General features: G+C 41.4%; 1 protein-coding gene across 1 annotated transcript; it reads right to left on the bottom strand.

The window, feature by feature from the left end:
* Window positions 1–741: 741 nt before the first annotated feature.
* LOC106608194 (4-galactosyl-N-acetylglucosaminide 3-alpha-L-fucosyltransferase 9) lies at window positions 742–4,266 on the bottom strand. The gene is made up of 3 exons (XM_014205992.2): window positions 4,141–4,266; window positions 2,992–3,565; window positions 742–1,429 (listed from the first exon to the last, which is right to left on the bottom strand). Exons 2-3 carry the CDS (start codon window positions 3,556–3,558, stop codon window positions 1,079–1,081), a joined length of 918 nt encoding a protein of 305 aa, XP_014061467.2. The 5' UTR covers window positions 3,559–3,565; window positions 4,141–4,266; the 3' UTR covers window positions 742–1,078.
* Window positions 4,267–11,081: the final 6,815 nt, after the last annotated feature.

The raw sequence follows: 11,081 nt of genomic DNA, 5'->3' as shown, positions 1-11,081 counted from the left end.
CACAAGAACACAGTGGCCTCCAACATTCTTAAGTGGAAGAAGTTTAGAATCACCAAGACTCTTCCTAGAGATGGCCGGCCAGCCAAACTGAGCATTCGTGGGAGAAGGGCCTTGGTCAGGGAGGTGACCAAGAACCCAATGGTCTCTCTTACAGAGATCCAGAGTTCCTCCCCTCACCTGGATGTCTAGGTTTTCATCGAAAGGAAAGCCCAAAACCAGCAAACACTAGGCCCCCTCCCTGGAATGAGTTTGACACCCCTGCCCTACAGGGTCACAGTGACTATGAGTGTGAGTAATGACTACAAAATCACTTTAAGTAACTGTATTCAGATATAGTAGCCCTTTCCTGCAATCAATTACCAAAAGCGCCGTCTTTGAGCTCATGGGTGGAATGTTATTCATATTTTTCATAATTTCATAATTAATAAAGATTATTAAAAAAAGACAAACCTGGTGTTCCTACGTCCAACGGTTGTATTATAGTTTAGTTTTCTGTGATGTATTTAAAAGGTCAAATTGGGATGGAAACTCAAAATTCAATACATTTCAACTCTATCTGAAATGGTACAGGTGTCTTCTTTTTTTAAAGCCCATAACCATGTGTGTGAGGTGTATATTTTGGTTTCAAAGTAGATTTGTTTAAGACTACCAAAAATAACTGTTGATTTAGCCCACTGCAGTAAAAGGTTTTAAGTGTAATGGGTTTCCTTAAGAATGTTGAGTAATGACAGCACATCGGGGTTTACATTGTATGCTGCTTCCAAAGTGTTTAATAAAACATTTAAGTAAAATCGACCCTAAAACCTTGAATACCCATCCTTTAAATTGACACCAAAATATTTTGAATCACAATTACGTAGCTATAAGCTAAAATGATATTTTCTGTGCTTACAAAATTTTGGCTAAACACTCAAAGTACCATTCATGAAGGTTGTGGACAACATTATAATATCCTTTGTCTCTGGCCATGCATTCAAAGGCTAAACAAACAGGTTGAGTAAACTCTTCTTGTATTTTCTGGAGATGGGGCTTGGCATTAAGGTACCTCCTCCAGGTGAAGTAACTTATATACATCTCATCATTCATTCAGTGCCTTTGCATTAGTAAAGTCATTTACATGAATGAAAGAACCAGCTGGGATAAACTGTTCATAGTTCTCTCTGGGTGGGCCCATGACTACTGGTATGGTTCCTGCTACAAGTGGTCCGTTCACCTTTTCTGTGATATAGTCTCTGTGGATTGAATTCTCAAATGCAAGGTAGAACTTACAGCTAGCAAGGGTTGAGTAATACTCCTCATACTTCAAACGACTCCCTGTAAAAGCAGAACCATAAACATGTATCTTGATGTGTTTGACCAACTCTTGATAGTACTTTGCTCTGGTTCCTGTCCCAGTTGAAGGATTGTTGTTGCTCACAATCCAACAAACCCAGGGGCGGAAATCCCGGGGGGGACGGGGGGACACGACCCCCCCATCCTGGGAAAAATATGATTTGTCCCCCCCAATATATCACTGAAACATAACTATGTAATTTAAATAATATTAATAATACTCAATGAAAGCAATTGTGCTGATTATAGACACTTAATAGCGCGTTTTTAAGTTTCAAAAGATTGCGACCCCCCCACCCTTTGCCTCACAATGGTTTGATCCACTGCCAGTTCCTTAGTTGGCAAGATAACAGAGGGGTCGTATCTACTGTCTGAAAGGCACTCAATGAACGTAACTGACGTGAGGTTAATCTAGTCAATCGCGCACACACACTAGCTGAATATGCAGAGCTAGTGCGCAAATATTAACTATTAAGCTAGCTAGTACCTATTCCATTTATGTGGCGTCGTCAAAGATGGAATCTTTGCTATCGTCAATTTATTCCAAGATCAGCATGCAGATGATGTAAGTTAGTGCTTCAAAGTCCCTGTGATAAGGTTAGCGATAAACTGAAGTCCAAACTGAACAGAACTACACTCTCTTCTACCATTGTCTTAAATATATTTAATGGTCTCGTTGCAAAAGCTAAATTGTCGCAAGGGAACTTTTATTTATTTATTTTATTTCACCTTTATTTAACCCGGGTAGCAAAGATTATAGCAAACACCACTGAAACTGAATTGGTGCTTGCTAGCTTTGCAAATTCAGCTATTGTTGGAAGCCAGCCAATATGAAACAAACTATTTAAATTACAAAAGGTTGCAGCATATGTTGTGTAAATGGTGAACTCATACAGCTGTCAACTCTTGTCATTTTAATCCGTTTCACATTTGCTAGCTACCTTTTAGATCGAAGCCCAAATAGAATGATAGAAGATGATAGAAGCCCATCTCCTACTGTAAATAACCTACACACTGTGTGTGTAGCCAGCCAGCCAGCCAGGTAGAAAAATGGCAGAAAAATAAAAGACGGACATCAGAGTATTTTTCAATACACCAAAACGCATAGTAAGAACCCTTGTAGCCTAATATCTCAAAGACTAGTTGATAAAATGTTCATAAGAAAAAAATGAAATTCTAATGGAAATGTTTCACAATGATGTCATTAGGCAGAGCAGGCAACAGATGGCACACAGACAGCAGAGTTGGGGACAGATATGCAGGGACAGACTGGCAGAGACAGGGAGTCTCAGGTAAGTTTGTTGAGTCTTTGTTTGGCAACATTATGAAAGGTTCTCAATTTTTTTGACTTGTAAAATAGGAACATAATTGGAAAATGCCATGGATACCCCCACTCTCAACTTAAACTGGTGACTGAACTAAGATTTGTTAAAGGCAATGGTATTGCTGTTGTGATTAGTTGTGTAGTTTTGGGTACTGGTAGTTAGGAGTACGGCAAACACCTTATTTCTTTGGTTCCTCAATATACATTTACCATATTACAATGTAGGCTATGTGTTACAGCACTACTTTGGTGTCCCCCTCAGGAATTGCTCTTGAGAAAATTTAATGTAATTGTCCCCTCCAAAGTTGATATCAGATTTTCGCCCCTGAACAAACCAATTTATCCTTCTTGGGCAGCACAGACACACTGTCCTTTTCAGTCTGCACGGTTGTCAATTCATTTCGCACTGTGATGTCAGCATCTCGTCTATAGCTCAAAGTGAGGTTAAATAGGTTTTCCAGACCTGGTATTCTGGCTGTATTTGTTGGTGATTCCACATGAAACCAGATCCATTTCTGAAAATGTGGACGAGGAGACTGAGGCAGGTTCTTCAGGTCCCAGCTGATGTCTCTGTGAAAAACAACCACTCCCTCTGCTTTGTCATAAAGGGATCTGTCATCTGTCAGAACACAGCTATCGATGTTGAAATGGGTTTTGCAGATTTCAAAATTCCATCTCAAACCCAGTGGCCAGAACCAGAGCAACACAAGCGGCTTTTCCACAGGTTTTTCGGTAGATGACGAAACATCTCCCTTTGCCAAAAATGGCAAATCATCTAATCGAGATGGACATACAGTAGATGTTGGATGAAAGTAAACAAAAAATAATACCACTGAACACAAAACCCCAAGAGCAGCTATCAGAGTTAGATGATGTGTTCGTTTGGAAGTTGTTGATGACATGTTTGTCCTGTAAGAAAGAAACACACCTACATTTTAGACGTTATAAGTGTATAAAAAAGGAACAATGTGAAAATCGACTATGACATCGGTATGAGTTTCATCTGGTGGGTTAAAAGATTATACAACAGGTGGTTCTAATCCTTAATGCTGATTGGTTCAAACCGCATTTCAGCTGGTGTCTATTCCACAAGTTACCACCAGCTAAATCTATGAAGTTAAAATGCCTACTTTCAATCTTCCATCTGACTCAAATTCACTCATAATCAGTGTATGGTGAGTCATGTAGTTTTTCTGAAGGTTCCTATCAGTTTTTGCTGCACAAACACAGAATAATGACAGTCACTAAGAATAGGAAATCGTAAATGCTATTATTAGCAGTGCTAGCATGTAAAGTGTACTCAAGTTAGTGAACATTATCCTGAGGACAGGTTAGACTGCATAAAGGTGTATGGCTGCATTCTCCTAAACGGCGCTAAACTTTTCAACAGAGCATGTTACGTTTATAGAACGTCTTTAAATCAAGATGTTTTAAACTCTTAACACTGAAATCAGGTTTGAGAAAGAAAATAAACCATTCCTTACCATTAAGAGGCCTCTTGTTAGTGTTAGGGTTGCCATCCATGCACTAGGTTTCAACCAGACTAGTGACGAGGTGTGGCACAACTATGTTATCATGCTTTTTCATGGAAAATGCAAAAGAACCTGTCTGACAACTAGAGGTTGATCCTTTCAGAGCATTACATTTCATGGAACCTAATCCTCCTCATAATATTTTTTTTATTATTTAACCTTCACACAACCAGGAAAATACCCTTGAGGTTTAAAACCTGTTTTGCAAGGGGGACCTGGGTAATAGCAATTAGTTGTTACCATGTAGCCTTGCCAACTCGAAGCTGGGGAACAATAGTATGTTAAGGGGAGAAGGGAGAAATAACGGAGAGAAGAGGAGGAAACATTTGTGAGAAAATGATAAAAAGGGAAAGGTTGAGGGTTCTTCTTCATGATGTGGTTATTATTCATTATGATAAGCTGAAAAACTATGAAAATGTAATTTCCTTCCTGTATTTGTACCGGAAGATTGAACCTGAATGTACCCAGTTCAAAACTTGCCTCTGCCAGAAATAACATTTCTTAAGTATAGTGTCCAAAAGTGTTATTATTTTTCACATTGGTGAATTTAATGGCAAAAGCCCTCACCCTCCGATCCAACAGGTCCCAGACGATTGAGATCCAGGCTCTTTGCTGGCCATGACAGAACACTGACAGAACGAGCAGTATGGCTGGTGGCATTGTCATGCTGAAGGGTCATGTCAGGATGAGCATGCAGGAATGGTACCACATGAGGGAGGAGGATGTCTTCACTGTAACGCACAGCGTTGAGATTGCCCGCAATTTTAATTTTAATTTTACCTTTGACAGATTTGAGGGAGATGTATTTATTTTGGACTGTTCAGACCTCTCTTTTGAGGAACATATCAAGACTGTTTCAAGGACAGCTTTTTTCCATCTACGTAACATTGCAAAAATCAGAAACTTTCTGTCCAAAAATGACGCAGAAAAATTTATCCATGCTTTTGTTACTTCTAGGCTGGACTACTGCAATGCTCTACTTTCCGGCTACCCGGATAAAGCACTAAACAAACTTCAGTTAGTGCTAAATACGGCTGCTAGAATCCTGACTAGAACCAAAAAATGTGATCATATTACTCCAGTGCTAGCCTCCCTACACTGGCTTCCTGTTAAGGCAAGGGCTGATTTCAAGGTTTTACTGCTAACCTACAAAGAATTACATGGGCTTGCTCCTGCCTATCTTTCCGATTTGGTCCTGCCGTACATACCTTTAAGTCTTTACTGAAGACTTATCTCTTCAGTAGGTCCTATGATTAAGTATAGTCTGGCCCAGGAGTGTGAAGGTGAACGGAAAGGCTGGAGCAACGAACCGCCCTTGCTGTCTCTGCCTTGCCGGTTCCCCTCTTTCCACTGGGATTCTCTGCCTCTAACCCTATTACAGGGGCTGAGTCACTGGCTTACTGGTGTTCTTCCATGCCGTCCATGGGAGGGGTGCGTCACTTGAGTGGGTTGAGTCACTGACGTGGTCTTCCTGTCTGGGTTGGCGACCCCCCCCTTGGGTTGTGCCATGGCGGAGATCGTTGTGGGCTATACTCAGCCTTGTCTTAGGACGGTAAGTTGGTGGTTGGAGACATCCCTCTAGTGGTGTGGGGGCTGTGCTTTGGCAAAGTGGGTGGGGTTATATCCTGCCTGTTTGGCCCTGTCCGGGGGTATCATCGGATGGGGCCATAGTGTCTTCTGATCCCTCCTGTCTCAGCCTCCAGTATTTATGCTGCAGTAGTTTATGTGTCGGGGGGCTAGGGTCAGTCTGTTACATCTGGAGTATTTCTCTTGTCTTATCCGGTGTCCTGTGTGAATTTAAATATGCTCTCTCTAATTCTCTCTTAGGACCTGAGCCAAAGGACCATGCCTCAGGACTACCTGGCATGATGACTCCTTGCTGTCCACCTGGCCGTGCTGCTGCTCCAGTTTCAACTGTTCTGCCTGCGGCTATGGAACCCTGACCTGTTCACCGGACATGCTTGATGCACCCTCGACAACTACTATGATTATTATTATTTGACCATGCTGGTCATTTATGAACATTTTAACATCTTGACCATGTTCTGTTATAATATCCATCCTGCACAGCCAGAAGAGGACTGGCCACCCCTCATAGCCTGGTTCCTCTCTAGCTTTCTTCCTAGGTTTTTGGCCTTTCTAGGGAGTTTTTCCTAGGGAGGCTTTCCTAGCCACCGTGCTTCTTTCACATGCATTGCTTGCTGTTTGGGGTTTTAGGCTGGGTTTCTGTACAGCACTTTGAGATATCAGCTGATGTACGAAGGGCTATATAAATGTTATATTTTTTTATTTGATTTGTGTGGTACACACATGATTTATTGACAGATTTGTACCTTGTCAGCTCGGGGATTTGAACTTGCAACCTTTCAGTTACTAGTCCAACGCTCTAACCACTAGGCTACGCTGCCGCCCAATGACAAGCTCAATCCGATGATGCTGTGACACGTCGCCCCAGACCATGACGGACCCTCCACCTCCAAATCGATCCCGCTCCACGTTTTCCAGCAGTCGTCTGAACTCTGTCGCAGACATCCTGACTTCAAAGAGGTCTTCTCATAAAACTGTTGGAGCTACAAACTAATGTCAACAATAACGGAAGAAACTCATGAACACGAAGGTGTCGGTTGATCTACTCCCCGACGGAAATTGTCTAATTTACGTTGTATAATTTGCTGGTCCCTAACTAGCCCCAGAGATAGCCAATCCAAGGTCAGGTTGCACACCAGCCTGCTGAAGCTAAATGTTGAAACAATTTTGCTAACTCTTCTCACCTCCAAACATATTAAACCACACCCCAAAACAAACTCACATTTCAATTCAGTCATGGCCACTCATTTCTTAATGAACCAAATCTATAACAAGGCTAAATCAGAAAGTGCGTTAACCCTTTAAAACTAATTAGATGTTGCACCTTGCAGATGAGCCAAGGAGGAGCACTTAGAACAGCAGCAACTGGAAGGAAAGAGGATGATTTAGGTCACGTGTCAACACCAGGCATGCAGGCTGAATCCGGCCCTTGACACATTTCTAGTTGGCCCGTACAATGATTTGGGTTGTCAATTCATTTTGACACGCTTCCATACCGCCGTGATGAGCTGCACTAAAAGTCACAACAAGAACTGCCAATGTGCTTCAAGCCAAATGACAGCGCATTGCCACACACCCTCCTAGACCCACACACAAGCCAGTGCGCTGTATCATATAATCTGTAGTTGCACTGACCGAATCTTCTCCCAAACCAAATGTTAAAACATTGTGAACGGATCAGCTAGCCCGAAGCACCCCAACACAGTCAGGGGGTATAAAATGAAGAGACCAGAGGCAGTGGTTCCCTTTCTTTTGTATAGTCTCCTAAACAGGTCTTCTTTTCCCAACAAAATAACTCCAGTACAGGTAAGTCCAACATTGAAACACCAGTGTAACAAAACAAATAAACTAAGCGGTTGACCAAAAGGCTGTGGCCAAATTGGAAGGAAAAACAACAAACGGCTACTACTGTCTTAGACTATCGTCTACACATAAGAGTTACAGAAGGAACGCTTCTCTCTACCTAAAGCCTGCCTAGGTTAACAGAGACAAGGTGCCCAGTCACAGACGCTTTCTCTGAGGTAGGAAAAACCAACATCCTCACGGGTCCCCATCTCTACTCCCAATCCTCCCCCAGCTCCTCTCCTGGCACATCTATATAGAGGAAGACACAAAGCAATTATTTGGCCCAGCTGTGTACGAATTGGCTTTACACTGAGTACCTATCCCCTGAGGAGGGTGCTGTTGTGTTGTCTTCCTCCGGCTGGTCACTGAACTCTCACAACATGTTGTAGGCTAAATGCCCATGCCAAGTTTGGGTTCCAACGGATCATTGCTGTAGCCTACAGAAAATGTCATCTTAGTCATCAAAAAGTTATAATATAACGGATTCGCGCGAGGTTATAAATTACTATTAAAGGACAATAGGACACACAAGACAGTATAAATGAGTCAACAGTTGAGTCCTCTACATTTATGAAAATACAACCTGGTGGACAGTGAATTAAACGCTTTCATGTGTCCCGTTTACAGAGAGCGGTGGAGTACAGACACATACCACAGTCCTAGCTCGGTTTTTAAAGCTTAACAATAAATAACAACAACAAAAAACTGCAACCAAACACCATGCAAAGGAGAAACGTGTCGGCCCATTACGGTAGCCTAGGCTGGCATCAACTACAATACATTTGAAGTGTTTCTTATTTTGTTTTAATGTTAAAATGCTATATATGTAAGCGCGCAACGGTATGGTCTCTATTAACCAATCCACATGGTGAGTCCAGATAAATGTTTAGAATTGTTTGGTTTAACTCAACCGATTCACATAAAGTGTATCAGTCTCTTCTATTCTTCCTTTAGTATTATAGAATGTTTCACATAAACAATGTTCATCCACTAGGAGTAGTGGTATAGAATCCAGAGTCTTGATAGTCATCACACCAAAACAAAAGCAGTATGGTGCCTCAATAGTCAATGTATACAATCAAACACTGATATACTGTCGATTCAGACTGATAACACTCAATGAAAATAATAAAGGGCAGTGGACTGATTTCTCCAACCATCAGCATTAAAGGCTCAAAAAGAAACAGTAGTTTCACAAAACCACATACTCTACAGTACTCAACAAGGCGTAGCAAGGTATTTCTCACACTCAGTAACCCTCAATAACTAATAGCAAAATAGTTCAACACTAGTTGGTGGAATATCCAAACAGTCACCCAACCCATGACATTGTAGATAATCAACCTCTATCAGATAACTTGAAAGTATGTCACAAATAAAAAAGTCAATAAAATGAAGTTGATTTTGTTTCAACTCAGTCCCGTTTAACAAAATAAACCAGCGACTCAAGCCTAAACTATCTTCATTGTCAATGTCCTTTCATCTCCCATCATAGATCTCCTTTCTTCCATGAGAGAATCATGTTCTTTCTTTTAGAGTCACTGTGAAACAATCTCAAGTCCACTTCTTTCATATCTGTTACCAAATTAATGATCTTCAGCTTCAATGAGTTAGTAATCTGCATCTATAGTCAGAGTTAGCGATATGCTCCAGCTCATGAGTTTCCAGAATAGCTGTATTTTCTTAAGCTACACTGTCTGCTACTGTGGCTAATTGTTATTTGTTGCCAACTTCACACCATCTCTGTCCGTTCACACTGCCACTATCCCGTTCTATTAATAATGACGTTGACTCTAAGTCCAACAGTGACAGTTTTTACTCCCCTTTGCTGTAGTTCAATGTCCGCTTTCCTCCAGCTGCAACTTCCTGCACTATTCAATGTCACGATCCTTGACATTGCTGGTCCCGATCCCGTGCTGCTGCTAACTCGCCTCTCTGTAGCTCTATGGTCCCAGCGCCATTGGCAAGCCAATATTCCTTGCCGCAGCAAAACGTTTGTGGTCTCTCTCACTCCATTTGTAGCGCCAAAGAATGGAAATAGTATTACACAGAAAGTCTCTCATCCGTTCTCAAGTACACTCTTAGAAAAAAGGGGTCCAAAAGGGTTCCTCAGCTGTCCCCATAGGAGAACCCTTTTTGGTTCAAAGTAGAACTCTTTTCGGTTCCTACACTCTTAGAAACAAAGGTGCTATCAAGAACCTAAAAGGGTTCTTCAGCTGTCCCCGTAGGAGAAACCTTTGAACAACCCTTTTTGGTTCAAGGTAGAACCTTTTCCAGAGATCGATCAAAATGACTCCACTGATTTCAGGTAAGTCACGTTATTTCTAACTGTATTTATTGTATTCTTCTTTGGATCTATAGGCTATACTGTACATTTCTCCTTCATAATGTCAATTGCATTTGCATTACATTGTTATTTAATTCATGAGATTATTGTTATAATAAATTTAGAATAATAAATGTAGAAATCTATATTATTCAATTATTGCACCAACACTACTCACATGCGCCAACGAGCGTTTGCATTACCAAGGGCTAAAATTGAAGTCAGTTCTATTTGTGACACGGATCGCGCTGCAAGTCCCGCCTCTCCCATCTCCTCATTGGTTTATAGAAGCAGGTACCCACGTGCCATCTCCTCATTGGTTATACGCACGTGGGTGACTGACAAACGAGGTCAGTGGCGGTAATGCACCTAATTTATGAAAGTTGCCAATGGCAATATAAAGTCCAGAGAACAAAAAGCCTGGAATGAGGAGAGATGACTAGAAACGATTCGTTTGACCGTTTTATGTGTGGATTAATTGTCGGAGTAGAGGACCTTGTGCATTTCAGGTAAAATAACAACTCAATGTTTATATCCCAGGACAAATTAGCTAGCAACAGCAAGATATCTAAATAGGACAAATTAGCTAGCAAGTGCAAGCTAGCTAGCTAAATTGCCATTAATGTTTAATGCTTTTCGACCTGTCCCCAAATTAATGTAATTGGTTCAAAGTTTGTTTTGATATTTTAACCTGCATGTTGTGATCTCATTTGGTGTGGGGGGACAAAATAAACTTATGCACGATGGCGCATGATGGCGCACGATGGCGCATGATGGTGCACGCGCACAGCCAGTTTGTGTTCCGTGTTAGGGCAGCACAATGTTTGTTCATGGAAGTTTTTCCTGTCTTTGTCAGAGAATAAAAGATCAACACCAAGCCTGATCCTTTGGTTGGCGGATCGCGTCCAACTTAAAGGTGCATACACCACCACCTACTGCTCTAAAATGTGAGGCCAGTCACATCCTACCTACATTAATAAATTATCTTCCTTATTCCTGTTCCTAAAATACATAAAATAAATTCCCAACCAACTAACCCTACACCTATATACCACTATTTTATATAAATATAAGTCACAACCCCATGAACTCTTCTGCAGTAAAATCACATACACCCAGGTACTTCTCTGCAGTT

The sequence above is a fragment of the Salmo salar genome, chromosome ssa06, assembly GCF_905237065.1.
Source record: "Salmo salar chromosome ssa06, Ssal_v3.1, whole genome shotgun sequence".
NCBI lineage: Eukaryota > Metazoa > Chordata > Actinopteri > Salmoniformes > Salmonidae > Salmo > Salmo salar.
This window is presented reverse-complemented; position numbering and strand designations above follow the sequence as displayed.